This window comes from Acipenser ruthenus, chromosome 1 (assembly GCF_902713425.1).
Source record: "Acipenser ruthenus chromosome 1, fAciRut3.2 maternal haplotype, whole genome shotgun sequence".
NCBI classification, from domain to species: Eukaryota; Metazoa; Chordata; class Actinopteri; order Acipenseriformes; family Acipenseridae; genus Acipenser; species Acipenser ruthenus.
In genome coordinates this window covers 57439596-57459545 of record NC_081189.1, presented here as the reverse complement: position 1 = coordinate 57459545, position 19950 = coordinate 57439596, and the positions used below count along the sequence as shown (strand labels likewise).

General features: G+C 39.7%; 1 protein-coding gene across 4 annotated transcripts in view; it reads left to right on the top strand.

The window, feature by feature from the left end:
• The first annotated feature begins 3180 nt into the window (after positions 1–3180).
• The window catches only part of LOC117420833 (centromere protein C), an 80405-nt gene continuing 63635 nt past the window's right edge, over positions 3181–19950 (top strand). For 2 of the 4 annotated variants that reach the window (XM_059026373.1, XM_059026382.1), the window contains exons 1-2: positions 3181–3528; positions 14696–14745. In XM_059026373.1, coding sequence (XP_058882356.1) covers positions 3505–3528; positions 14696–14745 — 74 coding nt within the window. In that variant the 5' untranslated portion in view covers positions 3181–3504. The remainder of the gene's footprint in view (positions 3529–14695; positions 14746–19950) is intronic. The other 2 variants (XM_059026376.1, XM_034034511.3) reach the window with 1 other exon arrangement.

The following is a 19950-nucleotide window of genomic DNA, read 5'->3' as shown; positions in this document are numbered from 1 at the left end:
TTAATTTCTATAATATAATGAAGAGAATGGACAGTACCCCATATACTCCATTATTCTGGTACGAAAAAGGTATTTCGGTAGTTAATTTTGCTCATTATAGAAAGGCCTTGGATTCAAAACCGCTGATTACCAGCAAGTCTCGCTTTGGCTGTCAAAAAGCACTTTCCATGCCCAGCACCACTCTGCTACAAGCAGGTAAAGAAGAGGTCAAAAAATTAGTTATTTTCCTTCAGTAGGTCCACTGTGTACTAAAGGTTATTAAATCCAGTTTACATTTTATTGTCTTATTTTCAAACATAACACTCCTTCTGTTATAATAAAACATTTACACTTATATTCTGTTTGAATTATTCTAGAATACCTGTGTTTAGCTTAAAGACTACTTTCAGGTCAAGCTTACTTCTTTTCTAAATAAGAAACTTTGTTATAAGAAAAAGGTTTTAAATGGTACATCCTAAGTTCAAAGAAACATGGTAACCATTTTAGCAGTCTTTTATCCATAATCAAAAAAACAACAGTGCTCTCTTGTAAAGGAAGAGAGAAAACATGGAGAAAGAAAAGGTCCTCCCTAGATGACAGAATTAAAGTTATTAAAGACAGTAAGTGCCAGAAAAACTGATGAAAAATTCGGCACTAGAAAGACGCAGATACAGCATTTTGAAACGGAAAGAACTAGGGCTTGAAGTTTTAGGTTTTTATTTTTGTTCATGTGACTGTGTTTTGAGCCGATTCACTATCTTAATTAAACTCGGGAAAAGCTGTTAATTACTAAACAAAGTAGCTTCTTTTACCTTGATGTCTCGATTGACTTGCTGATTCTGTTTCACCTGCTTCATTATTCGAACACAAGAGCAAGCAATGACATTAATCACTTCCCCCAGATGCTACTTTAACTTGCGTTTCGTTCTCGCACTTGCCTGGGAACTAGGTTGCTTCCAATGTGTCCATTTCGTGTTGTGTTGTTCTTTCCCGCTAATTTAACAGAATGTTCTAACTAGGATGTAGCGGCTTAAGACTTAAAGGCAAACCATTAAAAGGAAAATAAACACCGACAAATTCAAGCCATAAGAGTATGAAAACAATGTGCGTGGTAATCGAAAAAGATCTTACGTTTATGTGACCTGAGACAGGCAAGCATTACTTTCACAGAATAATTTGTTTTGTAAATGCATTATCTAAATGAATGCTATTAAATTACATACTTCCTTTTGTTCATATTACATCTTCTGGCTTTTACAGTGTATGTAAGACATATACAGTATAATTACAGGAAAGCATGTCAAAGACAAATACAAAATTATGGGCCGTCTTAATAGTGCTTATTAATTTAAAGGTGAGGCCCTATTTTTGAGTCTGACCAACTTTCAAGAGTGTATGCACTCTAATAACAAAGACATACAGGCAAGCTTTTTTACCAACATTAACACTTGTTTAGTTTTCTTAGTTCTTAGTTCTGGTACTTTTTTTGTCTTCATATTTTTTTTTACATTTTTCAGTTGATTGACATTCACAGTAGCCAATGAAATCATAGGATATGCAAACTTAGAAACATTATTGGCTGTTATGTTAAGTCCCAGAAAAAATGCTGTCTGATGAATGACAGAGAATTTCATTGACAGAGGTTTTCCATGACTCGAAATTTGAGTGACTGAGGTTTTCCGTGACTTGAAATTCGAGTGACGACGGACACAAAATACAAATGATACCTGATACAAATAATGGCTGACATAAAAAACACATGAGGGATGACAGAAAAAATGACTGAGAAATGATGACTGATCGCCAAACTAAATGATCCATGACAAAGAAATTTCTGATAACTGACGCTGAGACGTGAGAAATGACGATGTCCTAATATTCACACCGTACTACGTGCGTATTTCATTGTTGCCAAGTCTCACTTGAAAAAAAAAGCGGCACTGCCCTAACCCTAACCACAACCCTAACCCTAAACCTTAAACCTTAACTTTAAATTTTAATCTGAATTATTATCTATTTTCAGTTTTTATTTTTGATTTGAAGGTTCTAATCCCTATTCCTTACTTCACTATCCTAATTTTAACACAAATAATTTTTATCCTATCCCTCATTCACTTGACATTTTATTATTTATTTTCACCACTAATAAAAAATAAATAAAATACAATACACATTATCTATCACATAATATTCAACAGTTGACGTATATTTTAGAGTTGATTCTACATTTTAGAGTGATTGGAATATAATTTGCATATATCCCATAATGTGGTCCTTGCACTTATTAAATGTATATCATTTCTAATACGATTCTTTTGAATTTGTTTTCACTTACTTTTTCTTTATCTCTTTTCCGGATTACCTGCCCCACCAGTCCTTCGTTTAATTGAATACACTTTCACTGCACTGTTTAGTCCCATGGAGACCAAACTAATAATTAATAAACATTGAGTTTGGTACTCTTTATGGTAAGGTATTGCATTATTTGTATGTATCATAATATTTAGATAAGGAGGGTAATTTGTAAATATATTTTATGGTCTAGCTATTATTCCAATACACTCTCAGAAAATCTTTAGTTAATTATATATAAATATATTTTTACCACACTGATTTATTAAAATTATATGAATTTTAAGGAAAATGAAATAAGTTGTGTAGCCAGTGCATAACCAAGGAAAGAGAATTAATGTTTTAGTTATTTGTTCCTTTACCTAAATACCAAACCCTAACCAAAACAAGCCCAACCCATTTCAGAGGGAGGGAGTGGGGGTGTTTATACAAATACTTTTTTTTTTTTTTAGTAGTTCTAGTTTTTCTTAGTTGCTGGGGATAGGAGGATTCTAAAATTCTATGACATGCAGTCAATCACACAACCTGCGACTCAAAAAATTAAAGCAACTTTGTAAAAAAGACAAGCCCAATCCCACTTATTATAAGCGGACTTGGCAACTGTAGTCATTTTCTGATTATACTCTCCTGGCGGGCTTGAATTGGAATTTACCCATCATTGCTTTGGTAATACAGTACTTGTAATAACCAGTCATGCCAATAAAGCACTTTAAATTGAAATTGAAAAATTGAATTGTCCTTATCCCGTGATGTTCTGTGCATGCGCCAGACTAGTTGTCAAGTCCGCTTATAACAAGCGGAATTGGGCTTGTTTGTTTAAGTCACGGTTAAAATTTTCATAAACGCCCTCTAACATGGATTGCGCATGTTTTGGGCTTGTTTTGAAGAACGAGGTCGCTATTTTTCTGTCAGAAATCAGGCAACCTTGGCGTCAGTGTTCTGAGTCTGACGTTGTGTTGTTGTCATCGATGAAGTTGAAAAAGCGCGCGAGGTGTTTCTTAAGTTTTAATAACGTTCTCGAGCACACAGAAGTGTTCCTAATCAGAAGTTGTTCCTAATCCTGTGGGAATAGTATGGGGTGAAGGAGCCGCTCTTGAACCGTTTAGTTTAATAATACTAGAAAACAACACGGACACGATTTTTTCAGAGGAAAGCAAATTATACCAGGACAAAATGAATAACAACCTGCCAACCCTGGTAAGTTTAATTTATTTACAATATCAAACGCTGACACAATAGATGTATGTGAGCTTGAATACCGTAAATTATATTTAAAAAACACATTCATTTAAAGAGCATTTATTTTCTTTTGTTTTGTGTGTGTTGGGGAAGAGGCCAGACTTCTTCCTCAGTGACCTACTTTATATACTTTTGTGTGTGCGTATTGTGGAAAGGAACACTACATTGGTTTCTGTTTTATATTTATGAGGTATGACACAGGCCCGGTTTTTGGGATGGAACCGCATAACAGTCTCGCGTTTTGATTGGTCCATGTCTGTCACATGAATACGTCGTCACACGAGTGGAAAAGCGTGCAGGCATTTTTAACAATTGTGATCAGAGGGAGAGTGATCTGCTTTCCACAACCTTACCATTAAAATATAATGTGGTATTACACTGTACTGATATAACAAACTATGGGCGATTACTTTATATGAATTATCATGTTATGCACGAATGTAAGAATTGGCTTTCTGTGGTGGTGTACTTTTTTCTTTCAAGTAGCATATATCTATAATCGTTTTTGCGATATATTTTAATATAAAACATATAGACTGCCCCCGTTTTCATTTACGTCGCAAATTCTGGGCCGCTTTGCTTTTCAGATAATGTCCCAAATTCTGGGCCGATTTGGTTTGCAGATAACATCCCAAATTCTGGGCCGCTTTGGTTTTTAGATAACGTCCCAAATTCTGGGCCGCTTTGGTTTTCAGATAACGTTCCGAATTCTGCATTTTCGAATTCAGGCCAGTTTTTGAGATATTCTGCTTAGCTGACAGCCGAGTTTCTAAGTCATGCATGCACAGTTTACCATAAACTGGACCGTTAATTCATTTAAGAGTACATGAATCAAATTTAATGTATTTTTTACTCTCCTCAGAAAACATTTAGGAACATGGTATACCAAAAAAAAAAAAAAGGTAATCTCATTTGCTTATGTAATGTCCATCAATATATAGTGAGGCATAGGGGTTTATCAGAACTTCTGGGTTTAAGAGACCAGTGCCCTTCAACAACTTCAAATAAATCCTATTGTATTGTATTAGTCAGCATTTCCCTTATCTATTCCTGATCATTTATACTGTAGTTCAGGGGTTTTCAACCTTTTTTTGAAACTGTACCCCTTCTATCTGGAGGTTTCAGCTCGAGTACCCCTTTACAATTTTCGCTCAACTGAACGGTACCTCAGTTACAATAAAATGGAGAATAATCTGATGACCCCCCCCCCCCATTTATTTAATAAATCTGGGTGACAAACTGCTGGTTCAGGACAGAACAACAAACAGTAAGCTTAATTCTTAAAACTTTTAACTACAAGTATTTGGATGCACAGAATTAAAAAGACAAGTATTGGGTTAGGAGCACACCTATTTTTTTGTAACTTTGACGGCCTTTTGTAAAAGTTTGAAGGCCTTTTGATACCCAGCATACACTGCAATACCCAGCAAAGTTATACACTTGTATTCTGATAGCACAGCAATTCAAATGAAGTTTGTAATTGGTTGTTTTCCTCAAATACACAATAAAAAGTGATATTTATAGGGTATACAGTTATACAGCAATACAGTGGTTTCGGACATCTAAGAACAGGTACTGCGAGCATCTGGATTCATACTCAGAGGTACTCTGTAGCCTCCTGGGACATTCACAGCTTGTTTGACACCCTCTTGTAGTTGCCCGTTTCTGCATATAAAGCAAAATGCTGTTTGTCAATCTCTCTTTTTTCTTATAAATCAGTCTTTGCAAGAATCATTCCAAAAACACTTGAATCAGTTAGGCACTACCAGTCTGACACTACAGGCCTTTAAATTGCAGTACCAATTTGCAAGCTGCTAAGTGGTTGCGTTCCTCAAATTTGCACTGCAAAGTGATATCTTAAAGAATAGGGTATATAGTGCTTTTTTTCGCCTCCCCTCGCTTTTGGTGCAAAACTGTGCTCCGATACACTCAGGCTGATATTGTGATCACAAAACACTTGGAATGGACTTAAATTGGTGCTTCTGTACTCTTTTTAGATGCACAACAATCTTAGCTAAAGAAAATGGGTTCCTTCGAGTTCGTAAGACCCACGGCCGCCATTAGCTGAGCCTTACCCCGATGGTGTTTTTATAATGGGATTTGCCATAGGGAAGGGGGTGGTCTCTTATCATACCCGTATCTCCACGACCCCTGGGCCAACAAACTCAGAAGGACATTCTTTGCGTGCACAAGTGTCTTAGCTAAAGAAAGACATCAGCCACGGGTTCAAACGCCACCCCACCGCCAGATGGTGGGCGTTGCCCCAAAGGGGTTTTATAATGGGATTTCCCATAGACATTTTTCAGGGTGCTGTATCTCGGGTTCCGGGGGTCCCCAAGACTTGAAAATCGGTATGGAGGTCCACCTCGGGGCCCCTGTCGATCCCTCCAAGTGACGTGTCCCCAGCTAGAAAGGACACCAGTTTAGACTTTTTTTGCCAACCTGGAGCTCAAAAGCTATTGGAAATGCAACCTTGACATGCCATCATGCTGAAAATGTGAAAATTTGTTGAAAATGTAGCATTTGAAAACGGGTGGCTCCCTGTGAAAGAGGGCCCCCAGACATGACCCTAGGAAGTTCAACCCGGTTTCTAGGCCCCGGGGTCATGGAGATATGACCCCAAAAAGGGTAGTTTTTGGACATTTTTGACAGGGCGTATCTCGGGTTCTGTGGGGGTTAGGAACTTGATTTTTTTTTGCGTTGGGGCCCCATGGGGCCCCGCACAAGGAGTCACCATTTTCATGGTTCAAATGCCAGGACGGCTTGGCAAAGTGAATTTTTTCGTCATGACATGAGTTTTTGGGTGAACCACCACACCTTTTTAGGGGGTGGTTTGGGGTGCTCCCCTGAGTCTATATCACTTTGAGTGGTGGTTCTACGGGTTCGAGAGATATGCCTGAAAATGTGTTTTATAACATTGCCATAGACATGAATGGGGCTGAATACCCGAAAATATATTTTGCAAAGAATTGCTACGGTGGGTGTATGCGTGCAGGGGTTTCATGGTGGTGTGTGCGTGCAGGGGTTGCATGGTGGGTGTATGCGTGCAGGGGTTGCATGGTGGGTGTATGCGTGCAGGGGTTGCATGGTGGGTGTATGCGTGCAGGGGTTGCATGGTGGTGTGTGCGTGCCAGGGTTGCATGGTGGTACACGTGTGTGGAGGGGAATTGGAGTTCAGGTTTTGCGCACAAGAGGGCGGGGAAAAGACTGGGAAGGGTAGGGTAAAAATTACTACAATCATTTATTTTCACTTTCGACTCCCAGTCTCCTTTCCCTCACTTTATGATTTTATTTTGTGATTATTTAATTATTGTCAAAATAAACGGCCTTCATCTACTCACAGTTGCAGTCTCATTTCTGTCCAAAAAGAACCTGAAACACTACAATATATTGATGGACGTTACATAAGAAAACGAGATGTCCTTTTTTCGGAATACCATGTTCCTTCCCAAAAATGTGTTTTAATATTAGCCTTTAATAAAGTAAAACGACTGCTTAAATTAATTTTCATGTATCTATTTCAGTGCAATGTAGTTTCTTCAATAAGAAATACGTTTTTTAACATTTACATTTTTGTTTTTTTCATTAAAAAAAAAAAAAAAAGATTTCTGGGGAGAGTAAAAAATACATGAACTTTGATTAATGTACTAAGGGTTACTCTCAAATGAATTCACGATCCAGTTTATGGTAAACTGTGCTTGCATGACTTAGAAACTCGGCTGTCAGCTGATTCCCCAAAACTGGGCTGAATTCGGAAATGCAAAGCGGCCCAGAATTTGGGATGTTATCTAAAAACCAAGGCTGCCCAGAATTTGGGACGTTATCTAAAAACCAAAGCGGCTCAGAATTTGGGACGTTATCTAAAAACCAAAGCGGCCCAGAATTTGGGACATTATCTGAAAAGCAAAGCGGCCCAGAATTTGCGACGTAAATGAAAACGGGGGCAGTCTATATGTTTTATATTAAAATATATCGCAAAAACGATTATAGATATATGCTACTTGAAAGAAAAAAGTACACCACCACAGAAAGCCAATTCTTACATTCGTGCATAACATGATAATTCATATAAAGTAATCGCCCATAGTTTGTTATATCAGTACAGTGTAATACCACATTATATTTTAATGGTAAGGTTGTGGAAAGCAGATCACTCTCCCTCTGATCACAATTGTTAAAAATGCCTGCACGCTTTTCCACTCGTGTGACGACGTATTCATGTGACAGACATGGACCAATCAAAACGCGAGACTGTTATGCGGTTCCATCCCAAAAACCGGGCCTGTGTCACACCTCGTATTTATGCAGCTGGACGCAGTTACTGTGGTTCCTTGAGTTATAACTACATTATTATGTAAATACCGTAAATTACAATATATACTGTATTGATGTATTGTTTTTAGATAAATATCCAAACAGAAACACTGCAATTTGTTGTTGGGGGGGGTGGGGGGGTTGGCAACAAAAACAGTTACACATTACAAACAATAAGTTGCATTTGTTTATGTCCTATGCGACTTCCGTCAGACTGCGCACATAGGGTTATGATACGAACGCGGGACAAATCATAAATGTTTCTGTTGAATCAGTGGAGCCGTATCAATATTGCCGATTTTTGATGCTATGTGTATCAATGTTTGATGCTATGTGTTTTTGAACTGTGTTTAAAAAAAAAAACGCATCTCACTTTTTGTAATTAAAATGTTTATTTATTTATTTATTTATTTATTTATTTATTTATTTATTATTATTATTATTATTATTATTATTATTATTATTATTATTATTATTATTATTATTACATATTTTATTAATAACGGTAACTTTGGTACCAGCTGCACCCCAAAAGGTCTATAGTACAATTTAATTAATTAAATAATTATAGGTGGTACCAGCTGCACCCCAAAAGGTCTATAGTACAATTTAATTAATTAAATAATTATTGTCTATTTCTTAGCAGACACCCTTATCCAGGGTGACTTATTTTGTTAAAACATGTCACAGTACAAAGTATCTCATTATAAAATATCACATTACAGAATATCATAATATGCCAATAAGAGTAGTTGAAGGTACAATAAGATCAAATTCAAATAAACGCAAAATAAAAAATACAGTAAATTATAAGTAAGTGTTTGACTAAAGCCGTTAAAACTTATAGTAAATATTTGCTTATATGAGTAAAGTCCAGTAAGAACACGTAGTAAGTATGGTAAATGGATGAGGATGATTTCAGATAAGAGCAATTACAAAAAAACGTGAGTATGGTTACATATTAGAGTAAAATCAAATACAAGATACAGTAAGTAGTTCCCTTTCAAGTCGAAGACTACCACCAACATTATGTATGGGATATTCCCTGCCCTTGAGGTAGGTAATACTGAGCTCTCTATATCAGAGCTGCCGAAGGCCCCTTCTTGTGATGACGCACTTGGTCCCGCCCACCGAGGGTATAAAACCGTCACTCACAGGAAGAACTTGACAGCTTCGGGGTCCTATCATCTCCAAGCAGGCTACACCGCTAGCCTCCTTGGAGGGCGTGGATAAGCTCGGCCTGATGGGGTTTCCCCCGGTAGACTCCACCATCGCAGTCCTGGTGAGAGCCCCGTCGGTGGTGGGGCTCGCTAGAGACCCGATGTATCCTAACCCTCAGTGCAGGGTGACAGAGACGCATTTGAAGCAAGCGTATGCAGCAGAGGCGCAGGCAACCCGCTTGGCTAACACAGCGAGTGTGTTGACGGCGTATTTGGACGTGTGTTATGCGAGGCCCCGCTCCCGGAGCCGGTGGCCTCAGAGCTGCGTCTCCTGTCCGATACACTGCTGCAGATCTCCGGTCTGCAGGGGCAAGCCCTGGGCCGGAGCCTGGTCGGCTTAATTGTGGCGCGTAGACAGATGTGGCTGTCACAAGCCAGGGTCCCTGACGCAGATAAGGCTGCGCAGCTGGATGCGCCCATATCCCCGGGACATACGTTTGGGCCAGCAGTGGAGGAGATTCTGAAGAAATCTCTTCGGGAGCGAGAGGCTTCCCGTCAGGTGGCTGCGCTGCTCCCTCCCCGTGCTCCTGCATGGGGTAAGTTGGGCCATTGGTGGGCTCCCCAGACTCGACCTGTCACCAGAACAGTTCCAGTTCCCACAGCTCCGCGGGGTGACCTAAGGCATCGCCTTAAGGGTAACCAAGCCCAACTGGCAGGCAGAGGGAACGCAGCTCGTGGTCGATCCACATACCAGAGTCCCAGGGGTCGTCTTCAGGGCCAGCACGCTACGCGCCCACCCCAAACTGCTCAGCCTCAGCCCCAGCAGGGCCCCTGAAGGCTGGCGGCCTCAGAGCCCCTTTTCGGCACAACAGCTGCAGTACTGGCGCGCTTGCACCTCAGATGCCTGGGTGCTCGCTACCGTGCAAACCGGCTATGCGGTTCAGTTTCGCTCTGGACCTCCTCCCTTTTGAGGTGTTAAAAGCACCTTCGTGACATACCCCTTGCAAGCCTTGGTACTTCAAGAAGAAGTGGCTGCCTTGCTGCGCAAGCAAGCCATTCGTCGCGTAGACCCCGTCTCACGTGTGCTCAGCAGCCCTATGCTGGTGGAGGGTTCCCTCTCACCTGCGTAGAGGGGTGCAAATGGGAGTAGTATTAAATCGCCAAGTGGTGACAACAGACGCCTCCAACCAGGGTTGGGGAGCAGTCTGAGAGGGCAGGGGAGCCCGCGGATCCTGGTCGGGTCCGCTGGACACCCCTGCACGTAAACATGCTGGAACTGCAGGCATTGTTCCTTGATCTCCAGCATTTTCTTCCAGTGCTGAGCGGCACACATGTGTTGATCCGGACGGACAGCACAACAGTAGTAGCGTATATCAACCACCAGGGAGGCCTTCGGTCCCCTCGGTTGTATCGCATAGCTTTCAAGCTATTAATATGGGCTCAGGCCAATCTGCTGTCTCTGCAGGCGATGCACATTCTGGGAGTGGTGAACTCGGCAGCAGATCTCCTCTCCAGGAGAGGTCCGCATCCGTCAGAGTGGCGTCTCCACCCTCAGACGGTGGAGCGCATTTGGGAATGGTTCGGGAAGGCGCAGGTTGATCTGTTCGCTTCGGCGGAGATGACGCATTGCCACCTATGGTACTCCCTTCATCGCTTAGGCGGTCCACGGCGTAGATGCCCTAGCGCACGTTTGGCCCAAAGGGTTTTTGCACGCTTTTCCTCCTATACCGTTGCTCCCGGCTTTTCTGGAGAAAGTCCTAGTGGCCCCCAGGTGGCCCAGGAGGATATGCTTTGCGACCCTGTGCCAGCTGCTGTACGGCCAGCCCTGGGAGATTCCACTTCATCTGGATCTCCTCACTCAGACACAGGGCTCCCTTTGGCACCCGGATCCAGGCAGGTTCCGGTTGTGGGTCTGGCCCCTGAAAGGGGCCGCTGGTTAGCCCTAGGGCTGTCGGACGCGGTTGTGAGCACTATGCAGAATGCTAGGGCTAAGTAGAAGTGTTTAAGCCTGGTGTCTGGCAAGGAACCATGACCCCATTACTTGCCCTGTGCCAGTTATATTGCAGTTTCTGCAGGAACTGTTTGACGCTAGAAGGTCCCCTTCCACCTTGAAAGTGTATTTGGCTGCTATATTTGCTAGCCATGCCCCTGTAGATTCTATGTCTCCGGGTGCGCATTTTTTGGCTATGCGTTTTCTTAAAGGCGCACAGAGATTACGTCCTCCTAGGAGGACTGTTCTCCCCGAGTGGAGCCTTAACATTGTACTGGAGGCTCTTACTAAGGCCCCATTTGAGCCCTTAAACTCCAGGAGCGGGCTCTAGAAGCGGGGAGCTGAGGGAGAGTACAGCTAGTCTGACTGAGGTGGAGGAGCGGAAGGGGCATAGGGATAAGTGATAGTCTGGAGATAGGAGGGAGCAGAAAGGTCAAGACAGCGATAGGCAAGTACAAGAGTTTTGAATTGGATGCGAGCAGTGATTGGGAGCCAGTGCAGAGAGCGGAGCAGCAGTGTAGCATGTAAGGCTGAGGCGATGCATCGTATCGTTTGAGAACGATCGATTTTTGTGTAAAGGGTTTTAACAAAGGAAAACGTGTTTTTTTTTTTTTTTTTTTTAATTAAATTTGGAATCAGCAGTTATTTTTTGCATTAAGCGCAGCGCTTCTGTGCTCCCGTCAGGTCTGACTCTGAATCTGCATGTGATTGAGCTCACCTTCTCCCCCCTGACCCGCCCCCCCCCCCCCCCGTGAGTGTTTACTGATGGGATTGCATCTGTGTAGGAGTCTTAGTAACAGAGCAAATTAAGAGCGTTGTGCTAGAATTACAAATACTGTATTGAGCGAGCAACATTGTCTTTCGATGTTTGATAATTATTTTCTAAAGTAAGACGGCAAGAAAAAGTAAAGAAAGCAATGTTTGGGATACTCTGGTAACACAACTAAATTGTGTGACCATTTAATGAGATGCAGAGGTTCCGCTAGCCTTTAAAAATGTGTATTTGTAAAAAGCATACCATCTCAAAATCTGTGTTTTCAATCATAACACCTGCATTTTTACATATTGCATCAACATAGTTATATTATTTTTCTAGTGTAACTATTTCAGATTAACAGAGTTAATCTGAAATAGTGCACAGTATAAATAACGGTACCGGTAGTAGAAATAAACATAAAACGATTTATTTAGAAAATTTGAAAACGTAAAAATCAGTGTTGTAGAACATGTACCAATGTCTCTGCGGGTAGCTGTCAACATCATAACTATTTACAATTTTGCTTTTAGCAACCAAGTCAAAAAAAATACTTTGCAAATCAAATTCTTAGTAATTCTCAGGCGCTTCCATTGAAATTGTCATGTTTTAGGTGATCTCACGTAAACGACAGCGTTTTCTGGTCTGCCCTCTGTTCTGACAGCTAAAACCCAGTTCTGCTGGTACACTACATGGGACCTCCGCAGATTTATTTATTTATTTATTTATTTATTTATTTATTTTTAAGAGGATGCAGGGAGCAGTGGAACCATTTTGTTTTACATGTTGCATTGCATTAAACTACTTCGTAATATAAACAAAATTATTGGATAGGGATGACAAAGAGAAATGTTGTCTTTTACATCTGCGTTTTAGAAACGCACTGCTGTTATTGTTTTTCGTTTTATTAAAATGTCCTGTGTAGTTTTTCTCTTTATTGGTTGTTACTCTGATTGGTTATGGATTTAAACAACTTTTTATTTTTATTTTGCTTTGGCCCCCAACTGGTACAAATCAACACAAATAAGGTAAAAAAAAAAAAAAAACCAATAATTTAATATATTTAATTACTAAACTGATGTAATAAATTTAATATGAATAATAGTTTTTAAAGTGTTACTTGCAGTGTAACACAGTAATCCACAGTGCCACATGTATTACTGCAGGTTTTTTTTACCCTTTCATAACGTCAATGAATTGATGATCGGCTTTTTTGGAGAACAATATATCGATAGTGAAAAATTATGGATTGCCCCAGCCTTACTAGCCATATTACTCAAATATATTTTAATACCCATCATACCAGTAATTCTTGGCAGAAAATAGTCTGTGTTTTCTGCCATGTTCCCACTGCGACTGTATTAACAGTATTTCCTCTGAAAATGTATATTCAACTGTGTATTTCACAATTACAGATCAATTAAGAGGTGTCTACCAAAACACAGTAACATAGTAAATAAAGCGGAGACGTTATTGTAGTGGCCTCTAGTGTCTGTCAGAGTAATTGCAGGCAGTCATCCCAGTCATCCAATCATCCCGATCTTCCTTTAAGCAGGGCGCCAAATAATCTACATCACAGGCGGCAATTGCCGCAGTGCCCAAGCTGCTTGCCGCAACGCCCCTCAAATTAAAAAAAAAAAAAAAAAACATAGTGCAAAAGTTGCCGGTATTTCTGGGAATGGCAAATTCCGTTTTTTCAGTTTTTACCAATTTATTAAGAATTAACAACATAATTTGAACATAAATAAAATGTTTACATTAAAAATCTATTCTTTTTATTATTATTTTTTTATTATTTGTCCCTGAGATACTGTAGTTTTCAGAAAAAATCTTTCTAAAGCAGTCCACTAGTAACAATGTACTGTAGATCAGTCAACAAATAAAGGTGTTTTAAAAAAACAGCTTATTGCTGGCATTACAATATACAGACTAGTTGTAAACCAGGGGCATTATTACAAAATTATGCAATTTTCATAAAATTATAAATTAAATACAATGTTCAGGACACTTCTCTCCCATGTGTAGTTTCATCTGCAACAACGCAGACTGGTTTATGCTGTACTTGCTGTTAAACTGCTTGCATGTGTTTCTCGTATGCCCTGGACAGATAGAGTTGATTTAGTTAGTTTTTTTAAGGGGGCCAGATTGGGGGGAAAAAAATAGGAGTAGACGGGCCAGAGTATTTTACTCTGCACATTTTTAAGCAATAATAAATATTACACAACTTAATGTTCATATATTGCACAATAAACATATTGGCTTTGCGTTCGGTACAGTTAGTAAAATAAATAAGTATTTATTGGTCCACTCATTGTTGAATCTACAATTTTCACAATTTTCTGTTCTTACTAGCTTGAGTAGAGAGAGCCGTGTTCTAGCAACACGAGTAAAACAACTAAAAATCACCAGTAGTATTATTAAGGAGTTAATAATAATTGTGTCATTATTAGTGGACATTACAACTTGTTCATTGCTATAGCTATATTTACAATTTAGTTCCTGATTTTTTTTTTTTTAATAATACAGTATATCCTAAATATATTGTAATACTATAATAAAAAAATTAATCAGCACTTGAAGCCTTCTTTAAGTACACATACTACTGTATGTACAGTAGCAGTCACCCTCAGTAAATTATGAAAGCATTACAGATTTGAAAGCATGTTTACTGGAGCTTGCTTCATATGTGCACAGTTAGGTCTCGGCACAGGTTATTAAACTAACTAACCAGGTATGTATTAAGCATTATTGCTGCTCCCATATATAAAATATTTTTGTCTTTAATATTGGGTTATAGTACATTAAAATCCTGTCTTTTTAAAAGTTTGTCTTTTTGTTATTGTTTCAATACAAACACAGTTATGGGAGTTATAGACTTATCTGTTTTTTTTTAATTTTTATTTCTAGGCACGGGCACCAGTTCGGCTTCGGTACATAAATCATTGGGTCGCTGAAAGGTAATGCAATTCTTATATAACACTGGCTTTAATTCTGCTATGATTATAAAGTATGTTTGGGCATTACTGTTTTTTATGTTTATTTAGGCAGGGCTCTCCAAAACTTTTTCATTGAGGGTCCAGGAATCTCAACTAAAAGAAACTGAAGGTCCCAGAGGAAATTTGGAGGGGGGAGGGGGAGGGAGGGGGTCCATACCAGCAATGGTATGGGGGTTAAACGGCAGGTTTTCAGTCCCAAACAAAAAGGTTTCACAAATAACACAGTACTGTAATCCAGAAGTGCACGGGAAAGTGCTGTCGACTCCAATGCTGTTGGTGCGGTGCTGTGCTGTACTGTACAATGCTCTGCGGTGATTTAAAGTGCTCTGGGTGTTTTGTGCTGGCTCCCTGGCTGCAGCTCCCTGGCTCCTAATCCTCTGCAGTACACAACGGATACAGTGCTCCGTCTCGTTCACACGTTCAGTGTAAAGGGCTGTACTTGCATAGCTGCATCCCCTTTGTACTGCCAAACTCCTCCCTGTGATCAGCCCGGCGCCACGCGTTATCCAAGCGCTGCATGCCGCGCAGCTGAACACAATTAATTCATTACATAGCGCCCTTTCTGGTCGGGAGGTAGACTTACAGCTCAGATTCTTCCTTTCCCTGTCAAACGCCTAAATCCAGTAAGACAGTTGCCAAAAAACAATTTTTTGTCACATTTGCGACCATTTTAGTCACAGTCTGGAGCCCTGTAAATAGAATATTCATTGCTAAACACATAATCAGAATTATTTAGCAAGTAATCATACGTTTGTTTTTGTTTGTTTTATTTTTGAATAATACATTACTCTGCTGTTAACTTGCTGAGAACACTACTACAGTTTTGTACTTCTAAAAAAATGTGAATACAACAGCAAAACCAGGACAATTTAAGTTTTCAACCGCGACAAAGAAATGAAGGCTGAAAACTGGGACAATGTTTTCCAGTTCTCCACAGCGGGAATTACAACGCACAGTTTGAGCCTGCTAACATTCTGAAGCTTGCACTTCGCACAACGCAAATGTATTACCTGCATGATTTAAAAATAAATAAATAAATAAATAAATAAAATCTGTGGTAGGCCTGCCTGCATCGAACACAGACGCACGTCCTGGGTACGCAGACAGCCGCAAACCTAAGAGTTCCGACAAACCATGCGTGCGTAAAGGACATGGGTACCCGGATCCCTGAGAGCTGCCTTTATTTTATTTATTTATTTATTTATTTATTTATTTATTTATTAAATTAAAAATTGGTCCATTTTGTTTCCCTGTCTGAACTTTATTGTTTTGGCTTGATAATTGAAATGTTGCTGTAAAAAGCATTTGTGGGCCTACCTCCCAGAGCAGCAGGCATCTCAATTTTATACGTAACTGACAGAAACTGCGCTTTTGCCTTGGGAACCTACATGGGAACTATGCTTAGTAGTGGATTCCAAAAATAAATATACCCCAGCGAACAGATCATGTTTTTGAAAGAGTTTCAACACAGTCGCGGAAGAACCAAAATCTTTAAACATTTAGTTTCAAAACTATGAACGATGCTGGATCAAAGTATAAACAGGGAGCATATTACGATCGTGCCTGCTGCCTCATTCCAGCTACTGTACCCAGGTCATCGGCTGCTGTGGGTGTTAGTCCTCGTTAATTTTTTGCTGTTTTTACTGATGATACACTGGTATGTTGATCACCAAATAGTCTTGAAGTGTTCAAGCAGCTTTTTAAATGAGGCAAAACAATATGTGCAGTATTTCCCTGTTTCCTGTTTTAATAAAAAATACATTGGAAAAAGATAGTTCACTAGAACCGCCACGGCAGTCATTTTGATGGTTTGAGGTTTTCAAATTTAAATTACTCTGCGTGTCTGAAAGTTATGCTGTTGTCCGTTTATGACTTTTCCTAAATACCCTGATGCCGTGAACATCGCGAAAATAAGGAAGTTATAATCCTGCCCACCTAGAACCTCTTAAGCAGTTAATTTGACTGTCTTTTACAATACCGTATTCCTTTGAATTTAAGATGCCCTCGAAATTTAAGTTTTTGTTTTGGTAGCAGTATGTAAAATTTCCCATTAATGCCCTAACAGCAAAATTAAATCTAAATGTTATCCATGCACAGAACTGCATAAAACATAAAAGGCAATGCAATGTATTTTTTTTTTAAGTATACTGTATTGCAGTTAATGTGCTGTCTCCCTAGTTTTGGCAAGGGATATTTTCAGAATCATGTCGTTCTGAATTAAAGTATTTATTCTGTTGAAAATATAGTACTGTACCAACAAAAACAATACAGTAAGTGGAAGCCTACTTATTTTAAAACAGTCCTTCAGCTATGTATTTTTGATATTGTATTTTTTTTGTGTTCCCTTAAACAGGGCCAAAATGAAATAATCAGCTATGCATCACACGCGTTTAACCGTCAATGACTTCAAAATTTTATAGGGTTGGATATGTGAGTGCTGACTGAATTTCAGGAAAAAATGAAACATTAAATAAATATACATTTACAAAGATACAACCTCAATTACGCTGTTGTATCAATAAAAACTGACATGAAACAGTGATTTATGTTTAGTGGATTAACCACTGAGCTTGTTTATTGTGCTGCGCACTGCATAATACTTAAGATGGCGTCTCTATTACACATACCACCACTGGCATCACACATCCTGGCAACAGCAAGCACGACACAACACTCCACAGCGTCTGTTGTCTTTTCTCGGCAGTCAGTCACGTGCTGTTTGTGTACTCTGGTAGTCCCGTTTTTTTGTTGGCGAATACACGCATCACTATACTGTGCTCAAATTTAAGACACAGGCTATTTTTGAGTAGCAAAACATGGTAAAGTGCGTCTAAAATTTGAAGGAATACAGTACATGTTTTTATTTTGAATACAACCTACAATATTCCTTTTTTTTCTTTTTTTTTCTTTATATATACATATACAGACGTGCTCAAATTTGTTGGTACCCCTCCACAAAAAACGAAGAATGCACAATTTTCTCTGAAATAACTTGAAACTGACAAAAGTAATTGGCATCCACCATTGTTTATTCCATGTTTAATAGAAATCAGACTTTGCTTTTGATTATTTAATATTGTAAATAATAAAACAAATGAAAATGGCATGGACAAAAATGATGGGACCGCTAACCTAATATTTTGTTACACAACCTTTAGAGGCAATCACTGCAATCAAACGTTTTCTGTAGCTCTCAATGAGACTTCTGCACCTGTTAACAGGTAGTTTGGCCCACTCTTCCTGAGCAAACTGCTCCAGCTGTCTCAGGTTTGATGGGTGCCTTCTCCAGACTGCAAGTTTCAGCTCTTTCCATAGATGTTCGATAGGATTCAGATCAGGACTCATAGAAGGCCACTTCAGAATAGTCCAATGTTTTGTTCTTATCCATTCTTGGGTGCTTTTAGCTGTGTGTTTTGGGTGATTATCCTGTTGGAGGACCCATGACCTGTGACTGAGAAAGAGCTTTCTGACACTGGGCAGTACGTTTCGCTCCAGAATGCCTTGATAGTCTTGAGATTTCATTGTGCCCTGCACAGATTCAAGGCACCCTGTGCCAGGCGCAGCAAAGCAGCCCCAAAACATAACCGAGCCTCCTCCATGTTTCACTGTAGGTATGGTGTTCTTTTCTTTGAAAGCTTCATTTTTTCGTCTGTGAACATAGAGCTGATGTGACTTGCCAAAAAAGCTCCAGTTTTGACTTGTCTGTCCAAAGGACATTCTCCCAGAAGGATTGTGGCTTGTCAATATGCATTTTAGCAAATTCCAGTCTGGCTTTTTTATGTTTTTCTGTCAAAAGTGGAGTCCTCCTGGGTCTTCTTCCATGGAGCCCACTTTCGCTCAAAAAGCGACGGATGGTGCGATCAGAAACTGACGTACCTTCACCTTGGAGTTCAGCTTGTATCTCTTTGGCAGTTATCCTTGGTTCTTTTTCTACTATTCGCATTATCCTTCTGTTCACTCTGGGGTCAATTTTCCTCTTGCGGCCGCGCCCAGGGAGGTTGGCTACAGTTCCATGGACCTTAAACTTCTTAATAATATTTGCAACTGTTGTCACAGGAACATCAAGCTGCTTGGAGATGGTCTTTACCTTTACCATGCTTGTCTATTATTTTCTTTCTGATCTCCTCAGACAACTCTCTCCTTTGCTTTCTCTGGTCCATGTTCAGTGTGGTGCACACAATGATACCAAACAGCACAGTGACTACTTTTCTCCATTTAAATAGGCTGAATGACTGATTACAAGATTGGAGACATGTGTGATACTAATTAAAGAAACTAATTAGTTTGAAATATCACTATAATCCAATTATTTATTATCTTTTCTAAGGGGTACCAACAACTGTGTCCAGGCCATTTTAGAATATCTTTGTAGAATAAGCAATAATTCATCTCTTTTCACAGCTTCTTTGCTTTATTCTATGACATACCAAAGACATGCAAGTATACATGATAAAATATTCATATTAATTTCATCACTTTTCAGGAGGAATGAAGCATTATTTCAATGAGCTGTAAGGGTACCAACAAATTTGAGCATGTCTGTGTATGTATATATATATATATATATATATATATATATATATATATATACACAAGCCTGCTGTTATCCCTACCCCCACTGAGCTTACCTCTGCAGTGCTAGCCGCTTTGCCTGTATCGTCTCCTGCAGCAGCTGCAGGTGTGCCAGCCATGCTTCACCTGCAGCAGTAGCAAGTAACAGTACCAAGTAACAGCGACGAGCTGCATCGCCAGCACCAACCGGCATTCAGGAGACTGGGAAGGATGGCGCTATTTGGGAAATTATAAATCCCGGTGTTGACGCTGTGGGAAGACGGGCTGCACAAAATCAATATGCGAATGCTACACCACAAAACGATGATTCCTGGGCAATGTCGTTGGAGGAAGTAGAAGCGTTTATTGCAATCATGTGTATTCGTGAAGCAAACATACCACTGACAATTGAATGACTTCACTGCAATTGGCAAAGGAGTTGAAGAAAAAAAAAAAAACAGCCTGGTGTGAACAAAGCATGAAGGGGGCTTCCACCTTCTGCGCAAAACTTGCAACCACAGCTGTACTCTAGTACAATTTTGAAACACAATGACTGTGCTACTCTAACTGTTTACAAGTGCAAACTGAGAAAGAATGTTGTAATTACTCTCTGCT